Raw genomic sequence first — 20476 nt, 5'->3', positions numbered from 1 at the left:
CCTAAGTGAATATGACTTTGGAATATCATATATTAAAGGAAAAGAAAATGTATTGGTAGATGCTTTAAGCAGAAGACCCTGGATATTCTCCCTCATATCTATCAAAGTAGACTTAAGGCAACGAGTACTAGAACATCTCATAAAATATAGTTGGTATTTAAAAGTAAGATCTAGTCTTGAAAGTAAAAAGCCAAAAGAATCTAAATTTGAAGGATATGAACTAGAAGATGATGGAATCTTACGATTTCATGGAAGGATGTATATTCCTGATAATGGGGATCTTCGAGACACCATCCTTAAAGAAGCCCACAGAGCGGTATATTGTGCACATCCTGGAGTAAAGAAAATGTATATTGATACCAAGAAACTCTTCTTCTGGTCGAGCATGAAACGTGATATCATTCAATTCGTTGCAAGATGTTTGGAATGTCAACAAGTAAAAGTTGATCATTGTCATCCAACAGGTCTTTTACAATCTCACGACATTCCTATGACCAAATGGGAGATCATTTCTATGGATTTTATCACTGGGCTACCTCTTACTTCTCAAAGACACAATGCTATTCTAGTGGTAGTAGATAAATTAATGAAAAGTGCCCATTTCATTCCCGTAAGAGATACTTACAAAGTTGCTGACGTAGATAGAGTATTCATAAATGAAATTATTAGATTTCATGGAGTACCTAAGAAGATTATATCAGATAGAGATTCACGATTCACTTCAAGATTTTGGACTTACATGCAATCAGCCTTGGGAACTCAGCTAAATTTGAGCACAGTTTATCATCCTGAAACTGATGGGCAAACAGAAGGGGTAAATCAAATACTTGAAGATATGTTGATATGTTATGAATCAGCATGTTATCACTCAGAACTATAGTTCATGTATATAAGGTTGTCCATAAGTTTCATATAAAGGTTTTAAGTCTTGTGAATAGGTTTATTGGTGTATGTCAATTTGAAATTTGAATTTCAAAAGGTATTGATGTGAATCAGTGTTACTTGGGAGCGGGAGCGGGAGCGGGGAGCGGGAGCGGAAGCGGGAGCGGGAGCGACCATTTTCAGAAGCTCCCGGTTTGGGAGCGAATCCCGGAGCGATTTTTTAAAAATATATATATTTTTTATATTTTTTAATTTTTGATACATATATGTCAACAAAAACATGTAGAATGATGAAATAGACATAAAAAACATAAAAAAACATAAATTGATCATTGAACCATATCACATCAATCATCTAGAAATTATAATCGTCATCAACCTTAGTAAAATAATAAATTAAAATAACATTCAATTCAATAACATTTATCATCATTGATCACCAAAGTAACAAGTTGTACTTGTAAGCCAAGTTTAACCATTACAAGAAGTAATATCGAAGATATTTCTAAGTCCTAACTTGTAACTGTTAACATGATATGAAATGTTAAAAATTTATAAAATGAAACATGAATAATGAGATGAAATGAAACAACTTTAGTCTTTCACAAAGCATCATATTCATAATTCACAATCATTACCAATGAGTTATAATTGCCAAGGCCCAACTTCAAACTTCAAATTTTCATTGTCACAGTGATATAATGTTTACAAAAAATATCATAATGTCATAATGATATGAAAGAGTCAAGAGTCAAGAGTCAAGGACTCAAAACTCAACACTGAACAGTTATGAAAACTAAAGTGACAAGTCTAATAGAAACTAAAAAAGACAAGTAAACTGTAAATCTACAAGTGGCCCTTGCCACGAGAGTCTCCAGGAGTATAAGTAGGTCTTGGCAGTCTTCTAGGAGTCTCCCGCCCAGACCGACGACCAGAACTAGAGCCTCCACGCGAGGGTGTCGATGGAGGTGGCGACAGCAATGGAACAAGACTCGGGCCCCGAGAACTGCTACTGGATGGTGGAGGTGGAGGTGGCATGGCTGCTGCAGCTGCTTCAGCTTCATCCCGTACAAGCTCATCTTCTAGTTCTTCCATATGTACAATGCCATCCTCTAAATTGTCGTCCTCAGGGTGATTGTCCCAAATTTTATATGTGGGATCTTCATTAGCCCGATCACAGTAATGGCTCAACAACCTCAAATTGTAGTGCACATAAACCAAGCTTTCTGCTCGGTTTTCGTTGAGCCTGTTTCTTTTCACATTATGTATATAACTGTAGGTGCTCCAACACCTCTCTGCAGAAGAAGAATTTACAACCTGTGCAAGAACTTTCAATGCCAATTTTCGCAAAAGTCCGTCGCCGCCATATGTTTCCCACCATGTGAGAGAATCAAATTTATCTTTGTCGTCCATTGCATGGAAGTTACCATACAAACCACTGCCAGTGAAGTATCTGCCTATTTCAAGGCGCACAACTGCACATTCCTCCCTGTCAGGCACCAACTTTTCTAATGCATCCAGATATCCTTTAGTTACCTCTCGATCTAAATGGGGTTTGGTCCTAACACCACCCCCTGCTGCAGGTTTGCCCAACCAAGAATCTGAGTAGTATTTTGGCGTAAGGATATACGCCAAGCAATGTAGTGGAAGGTTAAGCTTTTTCCACCGTTCACACACACAATCGTGAATCAGATTGTACAAGTCGGGATCTCTGTTATTAACAATGTCTTTTATTTCCCCCAACATGGTATCCATTTGCTCATACACCTCGCCAATCACTGGTTTGTCTGTATCTGCAAACCGAATCATGTTATAAATTGGCTTGGTGAAATCCAATACCTGTCTCACAGCTGTCCAAAACTGCCCATCAAGAGCGGCCTCCTCCACCGTTTCAAAACCTGCAATGTCAGCTACATTTGTAGCCCTTTCCTTTAACACCTGCCAATTTGGACTTGATACCATGCTAGCTAAACCCTCTCTTACCTTCAAAAGGCGCCTGAAGGTGAGGTAATAGCTACCAAATCTAGTCCTCGCAATCTTCAGCAACTCCAATCTCGAGTGACTGCGGAAAAGGCCATGGGTATTGCTATGATTTGTAATAAATTTTATCATTTTTTTTCCTCTCTTGTACAAATCCCCAATCCATTGGTATTGTTCATTTTTGTTTTTGACAATATCATGCAACAGAAGGTTCAATGTGTGAACCAAACATCCAGACCAAAATATGTTCGGGTATCTATCCTCAATAATTGCTCCCGCTGCCTTACAATTAGGAGCATTATCAGTGATGACTTGGATGACATTGTATGGGCCAATACGCTCAATTGTTTCAAGCAATGCTTCTGCAATGTTGATAGCGGTCTTGAACTTGTCTGAGTAATCATGTGCAGCTAGAAAAATGGGACCACTTCGGGACACAGCAAGAACACTTATCAATGGCTTGCCTTTTACATTTGTCCATCCATCAGATACAATGGACACCCCATTGTCAGTCCAAGAACTTGTCATTTTATTCAAAGAATGCGATATTTTTGCTTTTTCATGATCAAGGCCAACTGTTCTTGCCTTGTCATACCCAGGGCTCTTGTATCCTTTAGGGGCATCATTTATGGCAGAAACCATTTCGTGCCAATAAGGTGAGCGTAGAACATTGAATGGTATCCCATTTGCATAGAGGAACCTGTAAATTTTTGAATCCACATCATTCCTACACCCCTCATCAAGGAAATCTGATATGGTTCTACGGCGTAAAGATGATGACCCTGAGCCTCCATGTCCATATCCACTGCCTTGGGAGGATGCTGAAGGAGTTCTTTGTGAGCTTGGTTCAAAGAAACCCCTTGATCTTTTTGCTTTGTATTGGGCATCCTCCTCTTCCTTTATGTATTTGGCTCTATCAACTGTTGACACCGCGTCGCAAGTTCTGATTCCTATTTGTTTCTCTCCATCCCATGCCCTTTTCCCGCAAAGGTGTCTTCTCAAACGGGTGTATGAGCCTGTGAAATCACTGTTGCAATGGGGGCAATGAAATTTAGTGGTTCCACCCCCTCTCCCTGTTTTAGGCCTCTGAACATATTTCCACAATGGAGTTTGGTCTTGTTTAGTTTTTTGACCCTCATGTTCACCCTCCACATCCTCCTCACTAGGGTTTTCACCTATTTGACTTCCTCCGGCTTCTTCATCCACCTCTTCAGTTTCAGGCCCCCTCCGTTTCCTACTCTCCACCACCATAATAACCAGAAAGGGGACCAGGAAGAGGAAAATGCCAATAAAAATGCTCAGGTCCATCGTGTTTGATGTTTGTAGGGTTTGAGTCTTGAATCTGCAAATTAATTTAGTTTATTGGGATTAATTCATTTAATTTATTAATTTAATTTAAATTAATGATCTTTAAACTCAAACAGGTAAATGAAACTAACCAAATTAACTACCTAACCAGCTAAACTAACTAAATGATTAAGTTACTTACCTCTGCAAGCTTGCTCCTCGCTCCTCGGCTCTGGCTCCTCGCTCCTCAGCTCTTGCTCCTTGCTCCTTTGCTCTCAAACTCAACCTCAATCTCATTAGAATGATTTTGTTTTGGCCCATTGGGCTTATAAATCCAAAAAAATTTGTTTAATTTTTTGTTTTTTTCGCGTCCGCGGATTTTTTTTTCCGCCGAATCGCTCCCGGAAATTTAAAATTCGCTCCCGGAGCGTTTTTTAATGCCCGGGAGCGATCAGGGAGCGATCGCTCCCCGATCGCTCCCGGGCATTAAAAAGCGCTCCGGGAGCGCGGGAGCGATCGCTCCCTGAAGCGCTCCCTCACAGACCAGGGAGCGCAAATTTTTTTACGGGAGCGCGCTCCCGAAAATCGCTCCCGTCCGGGAGCGATTTGGGGAGCGCGCTCCCGACCCGCTCCCGAGCCGCTCCCGCCCGGAGCGCGCTTCGGGAGCGGGTTCGTAGGGGGGGGGGCCGCTCCCCCGCATCACTGATGTGAATTCATGTAAAGAAAAGATCATTGGATAGCCTCCATCATTATTAGTTAAAGCCTGTCATGTCATTAGTACTTTGCGCAGTTTCGCAGCGCATGTTTGTTTGGTCCATTTAGCTGCGCAATGATGATTCTGTCTTTTCGCAGCGTACTGTCAGCAGCCATTTCGTAGCGCGTTTTGTTAAATTTGAACTGTCCGCGCTACGAAATCGGGGTTTCGGGGTGTTTGTAGCGTTTTCTCTTGCAATGTCAAATTCGGGACGGGTGAGTCATAGGTCCGGTCATGTTTGTCAGTTTACGTCCTCTCCAGGTCTTGATAAACCATCATTCCGCCATAAGGTCCAGAGTCATGCATTTGAGTGTCAGTTTAAGGGATTTTACAAGGGATGGTTATATCATAATGGGTTTTTCATAATGTGTAAACATGTTTGCTGTATGAGAAGCCCAAGTTCTTATTTAAAGGGACTATTGCAAGCGAGCCTGCACTCCAAAGCCGAAGTTTGTTTTCGTGCTACAAGCTACCATTAGTTTCCTGTGTGAAAATATTCAAAGCAAGATGGAAAGGAGGGAACACCGATCCGGTAAGTGTGTGAGGACAGAGCCGGAGGGGTTAGATGTTACTCTCAGGGATGAAGGTGTAGCAAGAGCCTTTCGAAATGCTGGCTGCTAGCGGTTTTGCGAAAAATTGAAGGGAGGACATGCAGAGGTGACGAAGGCTTTCGCATTAAATTTCACTGGACTGAATTCGAAGGTGGCAATGTTAGAGTTTCCGGTGTCTCCTGAAGTTATTTCCACTGTCACTGAAATTCCGAGGGGTGGCCAAGAATGGTTCAAAAACTTCAAGTTCGACATGAGTCCCTGTAAAGAGTTTTTGAAGGAACCTTATGTAGATGAAGACCTCACCAAAGCGGTGCCAAGGAGTTATATAAAAGAGAATTATGCTACGCTCCTCACATGCATCCAGAAATACCTGACATGCGAGGGTAGGTACAATAAAGTTTACTCCTACCACTTCAAACTTCTGTTACATTTCACAGGTAAGGTTTCAATAGACATACCTTTCTATTTGTTCAGGAGCATTAGCAAAATGTGTGATAAAATTCAGTTAAAGAAAGATAGTTGTGAAACATCCCTTTTTCATCATGGTCTAGTAAAGTTGCTGGTGTTGGATAGTTTACAAAAAATTGGTAGAGATTGGGATTCATTTGTGTTTATGGCCGGCTTCCCAAGCAAAACAGGCCTCACTCCATTGCCTGTGAGAGAAAGGGAAGAAAGGAGTGAAGAACCCACTTTGGCTGAACTTAGAAGAGAAGTGACAGACCATAAGCAGCCTAAAACTAAATCAAGGAAATCAGAGAAGTCTGTGGCAGCTAAAGAGACACCTGAAGCATCAGTGAAGAAAACTCCTAAGTCATCTAGAGTATCAGAAAAGGAAACTCCTAAGTCATCATCTAAGGAAACACCTCAGTCATCAAAGCAGAAGATTCAGAAAAAGAAGGATGAAACTAAATCAAGTGAAGTTGAAAAGATTTCAAGGGTGAGAACCAGAGGTCAACTAAACAAGGAGAAAGGAAAGTCAGTTACTGTGGAAGAAAGTCCTATTTCAAAAGGTAGTTTAAATGACTTACTTGAAGCCATTGAACTAGAGCAAGATCAGCCAGTACAAATTGAACCACTAGAATTTGAGCAAGATCACTCGGGGCAGCCAATGCATATTGACCTCACTCAGTCCTCACCTGAAAGTTCTAAAAAATCAAGGGCTTCTAAAAGGTTGAAATTTGAAGAGCCAAGTAAAGAATATGCTTTTAAGCCACGCAGACCAGTTACAAGAAGGCAAATCAAAGAAGTGGAGAAAGCGCAGAAAGAGAAGGCACCATTAGAAGTGCCTAGGACAGAGGTACTTGAGGTTTTCACCGGAATAGTTCAAGCAGCCAAAAGCAAGAACAAGAATAATAAGGTTATCATCAGTCAAAGTGGAAATGTTATTGCTATCAAGAAACAAGCTGGAGCAACAAAGGAAGAAATACCTCAGATTAAAAATGTTTCTAAGGAAAGGGCAGTAAGATATACAAATTATAAAAAGGCTGTAATGAAAGGCAGAACAAGTTTGATTAGCCAAACTGATTCAGTATCAGATGCATATGTGTGGACAGTGCCAGCTCTGAAGCAGGCAAAAATCATGAAACAAATGAATACAAGCTTAAGAGCAGAAAACAAGGTGTTAAAGGAAGAAGTTAGCAGCTTGAAAAGGAAGCTAGGCAAACTAGCTAATTGATCCAAGGGGAAATTTGCCTTCCAAATTTTGGTAAATTTTGGCTGTCATCATTTTGAAACTTTTTGAAGTCCTTACACCTGTGTAAAATAGCTGAAGAGATCACAGAGTTAAGTCATTGTTGCTTTAAGGTTCATATGCTTAATTTTGATTACCTACAGCAGTTTCGTAGCGCGCTACGAAACTGCTGTAGATGACTGTTTATATGAAAAATTTGAGATTGATGCTGAGGTCAGCGAATCTTAAAGGGATGACTCGAGGCTAGCATGGAGATTATATAAAGCCATTCAGATGTTTAAAAAGGTGCCAGGTGTAAGTATTTAAGGAAAAGGTGAAATTTTGTCTTTTGTTAAAGTTTTCACTTTATATCCGAATTTTTAGGGTTCTGGTAGGGTTGCCGAGGTGTTGAGTGGTACACCTGTTCAGTTTATGAGATGGCCAGATCATAAGGTTTCTTCCATCATACGTGACTATTAGAGGATTAAATGGCTTGAAGCATAATCTTAAATGCATGAACACTAATGGGAGGCAGAGACCGTGAACATAGGGCACAGATTCTTATCAGTTGATGAATCATCCATATATCAGGCATCCGAAGCTGCTCATTCAGTGAATGTTCTTCCAGCTTGGCTTGGCTATTATTGAAGTGCTACAGGTGTCAAATTTCAAGAACGCATCAATGCACACGAGGAGATAGACTTGAAGTTTCAATGGGAATGGAACCCTCTGTTTTCGCAGCACAATACCTTTGTAATTAATTAGTTTGTTTAAGATATAGATAAGATAATTAATGATAGAATTCCGAGCTCCCTTCATGCTTGTTGAGGAGTCTCAGGTAGTAGTATTTTGGTTTGCTATATATAGAAATGACTCTGATGTAAAAAAGGTTGGACATTTTATACAAAAACAGAGTTATTTGGGCCATTGTAAGACTTGTGACAGTAATAGTAAAACAGTGTTGATTTCTTCTCAAGATTCTCGATGGATTATTGTGTTCAAATATAATGGTGGTGTTTTATATTATATGTTCTTTTACAGCCTTGTTATAGTACAATCACTCAGAATTCATATCCTATGCTCTGACTTCCTATGTATTTGGCAAGCTGTGGTTTTTATGGAATATGTTTGGACATTTAATGCAAAGAGCCTTGACTTCCATGAAATGACTATGTTTTCTTGTTTACTTAGTGTATGAGACTCCATAGCCCAATGAAGACCAGTTTGATATGTATCCAACCAGCTTTTGCTTTCATGAATGAGTAAAGAGTTAGCCATCTGTTGTAGTGAAGGATTTTTATTAAGAGTTTGTGAGAGAGCCCTCTCTGATCAAAGAGGCTAATCTTTGATCTAAAGTTAGGTTGAAAGAGTTACATGAAATCTTGCTTGGTTGCAGCCCTCAGTAGTGATTTTGTGATAACACAGCAATTGCACTGAGAAAAGTATTTATCCTTAGTCGAATTTGCATACAATAACAATTACCACAACTCAATCAGAATGCCTCCATTTGAAGCATTATACGACAGACCTTGCAGAACACCGTTAAGTTGGGACAAGTTAGAAGATCGAGTGATAGTAGGGCCAGAATTAATCTAAGAAATGGAGGAGTAAGTAAAACAAATTAGACAGCGGTTAAAAGAAGCACAGGATAGACAAAAGAGTTATGCTGATGCTCACAGAGCTGATAGGAAGTATGAGGTAGGGGATCAGGTTTTCATCCGCATCAAACCGAATAAAAGCACTATTTGGTTCAGAAAAGGTACAAAGTTGTCACCCCAATTTATTGGACCATTTAAAGTCATGGAAAGAGTTGGCCTGTCGCCTATCGTCTTGCACTGCCACCTCACTTGCATAAAGTTCATAATATATTTCATGTATCTGTATTAAGGCATTACATAGCTGACCAATCTCATAACCTTCAATGGAAGGAATTGCAGGTATCGGACGAAGGAATCATATCAGTCGAACCATTACGTATATTGGAACGTAGGGTTCGACAACTCAGGAATCGTCTAGTAGACCAAGTTAAGGTCCCGTGGGACAAGTATACTCCTGGATCGGCTACTTGGGAAGATATGGAAATCATATGTCGAAATACCCCAACATGTGTCAATTTTGAAAAAAAAAAAAAAACTTTCAACCATGTTTTGTATATATTTACTTTACCTTAAATTAGAAACTCATAACCATTTTGGAATGATCACATATAAACGTGAATTCTTATGATATGCTATATGTTTAATTCCACTAGTACGTGGATACCAAGACGGAATATGTTATTGATCTTACTAAATTATAGTTATCAAAGTAAAGTTTAAATATTTGAGTAATTCTGCTTCTGATGGGAATTAAGATATTATAATTTTGTTTCATTTATGCATATTGATATGATTGATAAGAAAGAAATAAAAGAATGATTACATTTTAAATATGAAAGCTAATAACATGAGTAGAATATGGCCAAGTATGTTATATTGTAGTTAACATGTATGAATTATACATAAACTAATTGTTTTGAATATGTTGATGCATATTTTATAAATGTATGGACAAGCGTTTATGTTGCAGATAATATCGTTACCAAGATGACCACGTCATGACAAAAACTTCAGAACAATTAAGGCTCAAAGAGATTCCATGATAGGGTGTTAACCCTGGTCCCACTAGGAGGGGTGGAGGTATTACCCACCATTTATCCTCCGAAACCTGGAGTCATGGGAGGACTATGTGAATCACGCTCCCCTAGATGTGTGATGATGACTGCCAGATGTCTATTGGGCAATCAGGTTGATATAATCGACGCTGATACCCTTAAAAGCCTATGAATGGTTAGTCAATATAGCTGATGCCATGGCATACTCTAGTAGAGGACGGATAGGATGGAATCGGAAGAGATTAGGAAGGATAGGGTGATTATAGAATAGCTGGAAAACCAACTGAAGCAGAACATGGATATTATAGTTGTAAATTTTAAGAATATTAAAGAAAACAAATTCAATTTTGTAATTATAAAGACCGATATACTCATAATAATCATTAATATATTTTAGAAACCCTAACTTCTGGATGAAGTTTTTGGAAGGAGGAATGTATGTAATGACCCACCTATAGTAAATTAAAATTTATGAAATTAAATAAAATTAATTAAATTATAAATTATAAATTAAATTAAATCATTAAAATAAATAAATAAACTTTATTAAATCAAATTGAGATATTCAAATAAAATCAAATCAGATTTTGTTTATAAAATCAACACGTATCATAATTTGGACATGGAGATGGAGGAAGTCGATGAACGGAGACTTATAAGAAGGAAGGGACGGTTGGTCGAAAAGGGGGGGTCGAAAGGAGGAGGAAAATTTGTAACACAGAGTTTTCAACAGAAAAGACTAAGCCTTGTTTGTTCTGAAGTTTTTGGGCACGAGGGAACAGATTGCAGCAATTGAGAAGCAATCTGGACTGAGTACCTAGGTTGTACTTAGCTTGGCTGGGTGGTTATGGTCTTTTGGTAACAGGAGCGAAAGTTGGAGCAAATCCGAAGCCTCTTCATCTGCAGGAAACCAAATAGGTACTCCTCATCAAATCAGTCAATTTGATATATAAAATTTTGTTAAATTTTAACTATTTACAGGCTTTACATTAGCTGTTTAATTATTTACAGGCATTACACCCGATCACTGATTCTATCTCTCTTAGCAAACTCCGCTCTAGAGAATAGAATGACTAATCATCTGGTGTACTCTCCAAGTGACCCTCAAGCCTCCTCTTATACTTTTCATGTTGACATATCAACGGCCGAGATTAAGTCCGTAATCAACGGCCAAGATTAGATCTGGCTTGATCCATGTCTTTTGGACCACTTTAACACAGATTCATATTAATACACATTAATATTTCATTTTCCCTAAGTTTAGACTTAGGGACTCCATTAAAAATATTAATTATTTTAATATCTCCTGATCTGTTTAGAATCTGTCCAAACCCTTTTTGGGTATTGAATATCTCATGTGCCCCAACCTCTCCACCAAATTTCGTGGCTAGAGCACATCTGATGCTACCCCAAATCAATAGTAAATTTGTACTATCTCTCTCTGCTGAACTATTGAAGAATATAAGAAGAATTGATCAAGGGTTTTCCCACATTGGGGTTTGTCCCTGGCTGGTGCCACATCTTGTGTCCTCTTGACTTGGCTTGTCTTCTACTATTTACGTTTATGTTCTATCTGCATTTTGCTATCACGGTGATGTGATTGCTAAACTGGATATTGATATTGGGCTAATAAAGAAATTGAAGTAAATTGTTCTTAAGCATAGACCATACCAAAAATTAACATATAATTCTTCCTAAACAAAATTGATAACTCTTTCACATAATATTAGACGAGGTAACCATTAGAACACAAAATTTAACCTAAATGTTTTTGAAAATCAAATTTGTGATTGAAATAGATACTTACACCCAAGAAAATTGTAGTGCTCATTCCCCAAACTAAAGATTAAAGAAATACAAGCAAATATTCTTGCTAAGAAATTGATAAATCTGCTAAAAAATACACAGATCTGCTGAAAAATGCTCAAATCTGCTTGATCTAGGCAAAAAAACCTCTCAAGATTACTGAAAATGGTTAGATTTTCTTCAGATTTAACTAGCAAACTCTCTCGTCTGCTGAAAAGTATTGATATCTACTTTAGATTTGGCTAAAAAAACTCTTATGGTTATTAAAAAATGCTTAGATGTGCTTTAGATCTAGCTGGAAAACTCTCAGGGCTACTAAAAAATGCTTAGATTTCCTTCAGGTTTAGTGTAAAAACTCACAGATCTTTTGAAAAAAATAATAAAGAAATTTACCGTGTATTACCCCCCTTTTTTTAATTTTCAGAAAGCTAGACTTCTTTTAAATAAGGAAAAATAACTTAACCTGTCTTTTAAAACTAGAAATAGGACCCTAGTATTTCTCTTTTTGAAAAAATGAACTTGGTTTAAAACCCTCAAACAAAATATACTTAGCTTTCCTTTTTTGTAATCCCTTTGGTTTCTTGGTTTATATCAAACAATGATACCTTGTCTGTCACAGGTCTATGCAGTCCCTAGCTCTTCCCTTGCTTCAACTTCTCCTCACTTTGGCTCTAGTACCATGTAACCAAAAGAAACCGAACACAAGAAAACTTGGAAGCGAGAAATATTTTTTAGATTATGAAATGAAGAGAGCACGTGTCCTTTTACAATAGAGGAATGACAAAATCCCTCTGTGCATGGTGGGTTTTAAAATGTATTAAATATCAGCCTAGATCCATCCTAACCCCGGATCTACCAAGTGCTGAGATGGATCAAATCTTCTTTCACTCTAAGTCAATAGTAAGATATATTTAATTTTTTAAATATAGTTTTAAGTCTTTCTTCAAAAAAATTTAGTTCATTTTCTTACAAGTGTGTAGAAAAAGAATAGGATAAAGGGATGACTCAGCATTTCAAGTTCAGTTGGTTTCAAACATTTATCAAACCTCTCTCAAAACTTAATTTGACCAACGACAAATTTGCAACCACATGTTTAGAGTTATCTACTTATATTCAATTTCAAGTCTAACGTTTATAGATAATAACAATTAATGACTACCACAATCATATAAATTAAACAGCTAATAAATACTAATAGATATCAATTCATGATAAACATCCAAAAAACTTATTTCATAATACATCTCATATTGCCAAAATTAAATTTTAAAAAATGCAACATAAAAATTAATTAAATAATAATAATAATGACGAATATGCATTGTTTCCACATACTATAATTCTTCCTAAAAATAATTGATAACTCTTTGACATAATATTAGACAAGGTAACCATTAGAACGCAAAATTTGGCCTAAATGTTTCTGAAAATCAAATTTGTGATTGAAATAGATATTTACACCCAAGAAAATTGTAGTGTTCATTCCCCAAACTAAAGACTAAAGAAATACAAGCAAATATTCTTGCTAAGAAATTGATAAATCTGCTAAAAAATACACAGATCTGCTGAAAAATGCTCAAATCTGCTTGATCTAGGCAAAACAAACTCTCAAGATTACTGAAAATGGTTAGGTTTTCTTCAGATTTCACTGGCAAACTCTTTCGTCTGCTGAAAGGTATTGTTATCTACTTTAGATTTGGCTAAAAAAACTCTTATGGTTATTGAAAAATGCTTAGATCTGCTTTAGATCTAGCTGCAAAACTCTCAGGGCTACTAAAAAATGCTTAGTTCTCCTTCAGGTTTAGCTTAGAAACTCACAGATCTTTTGAAAAAAATAGTAAAAAAACTTACTGTGTATTACCCCTCTTTTTTTAATTTTTAGAAAGCTAGAATTCCTTTTCAATAAGGAAAAATAACTTAAACTGTCTTTTAAAACCAGAAAGGGGACCCTAGTATTTCTTTTTGGAAAAAATGAACTTGGTTTAAAACCCTCAAACAAAATATACTTAGCTTTCTTTCTTTGAAATCATTTTGGTTTCTTGGTTTATATCAAACAATGATGCCTTGTCTGTCACGTGTCTTTGCAGTCCCTAGGTCTTCCCTTGCTTCAACTTCTCCTCACTTTGGCTCTAGTACCATCTAACAAAAGAAACTGAACACAAGAAAACTTGGAAGCGAGAAATATTTTTGAGATTATGAAATGAAGAGAGCACATATCCTTTTACAATAGAGGAATGACAAAATCTCTCTGTGCATGGTGGGTTTTAAAATGTATTAAATACCAGCCTAGATCCATCTTAACTCCGGATCTACCAAGCGCCGAGATGGACCAAAACTCCTTTCACTGTCAATAGTAAGATGTATTTAATTTTTTAAATATAATTTTAAGTCTTTCTTCAAAAATCTTTAATTCATTTTCTTATAAGTGGGTAGAAAAAAAATGTAATAAGGGGTGACTCAGCATTTGAAGTTCACTTGGTTTCAAACATTTATACAAACTTCTCTCAAAATTTAGTTTGCTCAACGACAAATTTGCAACCACTTCTTTAGAGTTATCTACTTATATTCAATTTCAAGTCTAACATTTATAGATAATAATAATTAATGACTACCACAATCATATAAATTAAACAGCTAATAAATACTAATAGATATCAATTCATGATAAACATCCAAAAAACTTAATTCATAATACATCTCATATTGCCAAAATTAAATTTTCAAAAATGCAATATAAAAATTAATTAAATGATAATAATAATAATGGCGAATATGCATTGTTTCCACATACTATAATTCTTCCTAAAAATAATTGATAACTCTTTGACATAATATTAGACAAGGTAACCATTAGAACGCAAAATTTGGCATAAATGTTTCTGAAAATCAAATTTGTGATTGAAATAGATATTTACACCCAAGAAAATTGTAGTGTTCATTCCCCCAACTAAAGATTAAAGAAATACAAGCAAATATTCTTGCTAAGAAATTGATAAATCTGCTAAAAAATACACAGATCTGCTGAAAAATGCTCAAATCTGCTTGATCTAGGCAAAACAAACTCTCAAGATTACTGAAAATGGTTAAATTTTCTTCAGATTTCACTGGCAAACTCTTTCGTCTGCTGAAAAGTATTGTTATCTGCTTTAGATTTGGCTAAAAAACTCTTATGGTTATTGAAAAATGCTTAGATCTGCTTTAGATCTAGCTGCAAAACTCTCAGGGCTACTAAAAAATGCTTAGTTCTCCTTCAAGTTTAGCTTAGAAACTCACAGATCTTTTGAAAAAAATAGTAAAAAAATTTACTGTGTATTACCCCAATTTTTTTAATTTTCAGAAAGCGAGACTTCCTTTTCAATAAGGAAAAATAACTTAAACTGTCTTTTAAAACTAGAAAGAGGACCCTAGTATTTCTCTTTTTGAAAAAATGAACTTGTTTTAAAACCCTCAAACAAAATATACTTAGCTTTCTTTCTTTGAAATCCCTTTGGTTTCTTGGTTTATATCAAACAATGATACCTTGTCTGTCACGGGTCTTTGCAGTCCCTAGGTCTTCCCTTGTTTCAACTTCGCCTCACTTTGGCTCTAGTACCATGTAACAAAAGAAACTGAACACAGAAAACTTGGAAGCGAGAAATATTTTTTAGATTATGAAATGAAGAGAGCACATATCCTTTTACAATAGAGGAATGACAAAATCTCTCTGTGCATGGTGGGTTTTAAAATGTATTAAATATCAGCCTAGATCCATCTTAACTCTGGATCTACCAAGCGCCGAGATGGACCAAAACTCCTTTCACTCTAAGTCAATAGTAAGATGTATTTAATTTTTTAAATATAATTTTAAGTCTTTCTTCAAAAATCTTTAATTCATTTTCTTATACGTGGGTAGAAAAAAAATGTAATAAAGGGATGACTCAGCATTTGAAGTTCACTTGGTTTCAAACATTTATACAAACTTCTCTCAAAACTTACTTTGCTCAACGACAAATTTGCAACCACATGTTTAGAGTTATCTACTTATATTCAATTTCAAGTCTAACATTTATAGATAATAAAAATTAATGACTACCACAATCATATAAATTAAACAGCTAATAAATACTAATAGATATCAATTCATGATAAACATCCAAAAAACTTAATTCATAATACATCTCATATTGCCAAAACTAAATTTTAAAAAATGCAACATAAAAATCAATTAAATAATAATAATAATGATGTATATGCTTTGTTTTCACATACTATAATTCCTTCTAAAAAAATTTGATAACTCTTTGACATAATATTAGACAAGGTAACCATTAGAACACAAAATTTGGCCTAAATGTTTCTGAAATTCAAATTTGTGATTGAAATAGATACTTACACCCAAGAAAATTGTAGTGTCCACTCCCCAAACTAAAGATTAAAGAAATACATGCAAATATTCTTGCTAAGAAATTGATAAATCTGCTAAAAAAATATACAGATCTGCTGAAAATTGCTCAAATCTGCTTGATCTAGGTTAAAAAACCCTCAAGATTACTGAAAATGATTAGATTTTCTTCAGATTTAATTAACAAACTCTCTCGTCTGCTGAAAAGTATTGATATCTACTGTAGATTTCGCTGAAAAAACCTCTTATGGTTATTGGAAAATGCTTAGATCTTCTTTAGATCGAGCTGGAAAACTGTCGGGGCTACTAAAAAATGCATAGATCTCCTTTGGGTTTAGCTTAAAAACTCAAAGATCTTTTGAAAAAAATAGTAAAGAAATTTACTGTGTATTACCCCTTTTTTTTAACTTTCGGAAAGCTAGACTTCCTTTTAAATAAGGAAAAATAACTTAACCTGTCTTTCAAACTAGAAATAGGACCCTAGTATTTCTCTTTTTGAAAAAACGAACTTGGGTTAAAACCCTTAAACAAAATATACTTAGCGTTCTTTCTTTGAAATCCCTTTGGTTTCATTGTCAAACAATGATACCTTGTCTGTCACGGGTCTATGCAGTACCTAGGCCTTCCCTTGCTTCAACTTCTCCTCACTTTGGCTCTAGTACCATGTAACAAAAAGAAACCGAACACAAGAAAACTTGGAAGCGAGAAATATTTTTTAGATTATGAAATGAAGAGAGCATATATTCTTTTACAATAGAGGAATGACAAAATCCCTCTGTGCATGGTGGGTTTTAAAATGTATTAAATACCAGCTTAGATCCATCTTAACTTCGGATCTATCATGCGTCAAGAGGGATCAAATCTCCGTTCACTCTAAAAGAGGTCTGCATATTAAGAGATTTGATCCCTCTTGGCGTTTGGTAGATCCAGAGTTAAGATAAAATTAGTCTAGTTTAATTATCAATTATAATTAATTGTAAATATAATTATTAATTTTATGTTTTTATTTTATTTTATTTTATATTTTTTAATTTTATTTTATTTTGACTAGGTCAAAATGTTAAACATTAAAGAATAATTTAGACTAAGTCAATAATTGACTTTATTAATAAGAGCGAGTTTATAAGTGGACAAAGTCAACCTTTTTTCTTGAGTCTATTTCTTTTTGGCCGGACAAATTTCCACCCTAATACACATTTTTGGATATATAGACAATCTGGATCTTTCTAAATTGCACTATAACCCTCGAGGACAAAATTCCGAAGTTATCATCAGTTAGAGGGAACTATAATTTCTGACAAAATTCATACCAGATTTGGGGAGAATTTCAACCAAAAAAAAAGAGATCAAGTTTGTCCACTTATTCACTTGTTAATGTGTTTAAGTCCGTAGTCTAGATGACCATTATTAACTGGATAACTACCATAATTTAAATTTTCTACATGGAGGTTAGAACATGAGTCCCTTTGATCTTTGCATTTAACTGTTCTTGCGATGTATATTGCATAGCTCTTTGTTATTGCTAACTCATATCTATCAAACTGTTATGTCTTCCTATTTAGGGAGCTTTTTCATAATGTTTGGAAATGTCTTCTACATTAATCACTTGCACAAAACTACAAAAATCTTACAGGCACTTAGAGTAAAAAGGTTTCAGGTAGTCCTCTGACTGGAACACATGGATTTTCTAAGGTTGGAATAGTGCATTCAAAAAAGCTTCATACATGGTAACCTTTCCCATAGGGCATTTGCGGCTTCTCCTAAATGAATGTCCTCTGATCAATTTTTGTGTATGGCAGGCAGTGATTGGTGTGCCTGATGGGGATGAACCTCTTATGTTAGACCTGAGCAGTATGGGTAAAGGTCAAGCATGGATAAATGGAGAACATATTGGACGTTATTGGACTTCCTTTTTGGCGCCTGTAGGAGACTGTTCAGGGTGTGATTATCGAGGAAATTACAGTTTACACAAATGTGCAACAAAATGTGGACAACCTTCCCAAACGCTGTAAGAACATTCAAATATATTTCTTCTTGCTTTGTTGGTATAATTGCAAGTAGTATCTATCCAGTAATATTCCTAACCGAATATAATTATCAATGTCAATGTACTTCGTAACATTGATTATTGTATAGGGCTCAGAGCATTAGATTGCCTGCTCATAGTTTGTTGTAGATTATCTCCGTACTTGCATCTTCATCTCTGCTTCCAATATAAAGATTCATGAACTCCAGTCCAATAACTGTAGAATTTTGAAATGGGCTATATATATCTACGATGCGTGATGCGTATTTTGTCAGGTATCATGTTCCTCGATCGTGGCTGCGGCCTACTGGGAATTTGTTGGTGTTATTTGAAGAGACAGGAGGTGACTCGTCAAAAGTATCTCTACTTACTGGATCCATTGATGGTGTCTAGAATCAAAAGAGGCTGTGGAAAAGGTATGGCTTAAATTTGCATGCACATATGAACATTTAGGTCTAGATCTCTCTCTCTACATGTATGTTTGCATTTATGTATGCATGCAATATTTAGCAAATATTGAAAATTTATTTAATGCATATGTATCTCTTCTGATTACTTCATGAAAATTGCAGGCTTGTTTAGGACAGCGTGGGTGTTCGATTACCATCTCACCAAAGGAATTTGGAGGAGATGCATGTGTTGGTACAGTTAAAAGTTTAGCAGTTGAAGCAACATGCAGTTGAACATAGCGAAAGGCAAAAGCCTTGTAAAATTATTTTTGGTTTGACATGGAGATGGTGACTTTTCAGTTGCCATTCTATGTCATTATGCATATATTATTGTACTGAATTCTGTCGGTGGAATCACTGGCTGTATATTCATTTCAAATGCTCAGTGCAAATTTTATTGAATGATTTAATTATTCTCTCACGTAAATTGATCAAAATATTTTGTTTTCCTTTATTAGTTGCTAGGAAACTATGATACAATAAGATAAAACAAGAAAATTTCCATGAATCCAGTAAACTAGCTTCTCTTCATCAAAATCATGGTTTATGGTTTGGTTGCTAGCTCGTTTTTCTGATGCTGAGAAGCTCTAGGCTTAAAATGTAACTCCAAGCATATTCAAGAACACATCACATTCTCTGAAGTTTGGGCCCTCCTCTCCAATCGCCATTCTTTTATCATCAAAACTCGAGTTTCTTATAAACAGAAGTATCTTGGTGACGTGCAGCACTGCAGTCAAACAATTGAAGAGAGGAGGTGAACAGTAAAACGAGCCATTGAAGAGAGGAGGTGAATAGTAAAAGCTCCTTAATCATGCCATAGAAAAGGAAATGGTCATTACTATACAAGCATTGGTACAGAGACAAAATCAATATATTTTCGAGAACTGAGACTTTACAGTTTGCATAGATATGTTGAAACTTATCTTCTTGTAGCCTATTTACAAATGTATCCTCTTACTACAAGATGACAGATTGTGTTTTAGTTGTTTTAGTCTAATGCCAGATCAGTTGTATATCGTCACATTTTGCTTACTCAAGGATTAATCCGAGACTCCTTAGCATTGCTTAATAAGCGAGGCTTAAAGCTTAAAGATAAATAAGTTGGGTTTAAAGATATTTTTTCCATGTGGTTCACAGATCTCAGAGATTGGTGATTTCTGCATCCACAAAATATTTGTACCAAGCAAATCAATTTTTTGTTGGTTTAACCACAGAGCCTAACCCCGAGGGTTTAGAAAGAATTGAACTTGCAACTTTTTAATAAGAATGGTACTAATTGTTGGAAACACTGAGAGGGGGGTGAATCAGTATTTCTTTTTCCGACTAGTGTTTTATCAGTTAAAACATTTATATTTAGAACACAAGGTGAACAACAAGAATAAATGATTTTATTAATATAATCTTTGCAGTAAAATAGATACAATATATAGATGGTTGCAATCAGTTGCCAAGCACCAACTTGGACTTTGGTGAGGCTCCAACCTCCAAAGCTCCAACTCTATTTCGCCAAGGTACCAATCTTGACTTAGGAGCACCAACTCCCAAGGACTTCAATCCTTCCATTTCCTGAGACACCAGTCCCAAAGACACCTATCCTTCCTACCTCTGAGGCACCAATCCCAAAGGACTCCTATCCTTCTTACTTCTGAGACATCAGCCCCAAGGACCCCAATCCTTCCCACTTCTGAGGCACCAACCCCAAGGTTTCAACCCAATCTTGTCAAGGCATGTTTGATAGTAATTTTCTACTCTCAGAATTCTTCTCTACTGAGTTCTGTCTGTTTATAGCTTCCCTGTAGTCTCCATGCTACAGCATCAATGACACCTAGTCTTCTTGTGAAGGAGTCTTTACAACTCTTCATATTGCCCACACAGAGTCTCCAATAGCCTTCATAACCTCTGATGATGTCTCCACACAGCTTTAGTTAGTCCACTGTTAGTTGCACTAAACTCTACATAAGAACAACTTTCTATTCAAGCATCTGTTCTAATGTCACAGTGAATGCTTCAGCATGACTGCTTCTCTGCTGGCTACTTC

General features: G+C 36.1%; 1 protein-coding gene across 1 annotated transcript in view; it reads left to right on the top strand.

Annotated features, from left to right (window-relative positions):
* LOC149214994 (beta-galactosidase-like) overlaps positions 1-18859 on the top strand; it is a 356920-nt gene extending 338061 nt beyond the window's left edge. Inside the window, exons 13-15 of the mRNA XM_089392482.1 lie at positions 17763-17971; positions 18265-18405; positions 18562-18859. Of these exons, the coding sequence (XP_089248608.1) occupies positions 17763-17971; positions 18265-18382 (327 nt within the window). The 3' untranslated portion in view covers positions 18383-18405; positions 18562-18859. The remainder of the gene's footprint in view (positions 1-17762; positions 17972-18264; positions 18406-18561) is intronic.
* The last annotated feature ends 1617 nt before the right edge of the window (positions 18860-20476 follow it).

The sequence above is a fragment of the Pinus tabuliformis genome, chromosome 1_1, assembly GCF_031772625.1.
Source record: "Pinus tabuliformis cultivar Carrire ecotype Pingquan chromosome 1_1, CPIR1, whole genome shotgun sequence".
NCBI lineage: Eukaryota > Viridiplantae > Streptophyta > Pinopsida > Pinales > Pinaceae > Pinus > Pinus tabuliformis.
The sequence above is the reverse complement of the archived record's forward strand: the minus strand, read 5'-3'. Positions and strand labels throughout refer to the sequence as shown.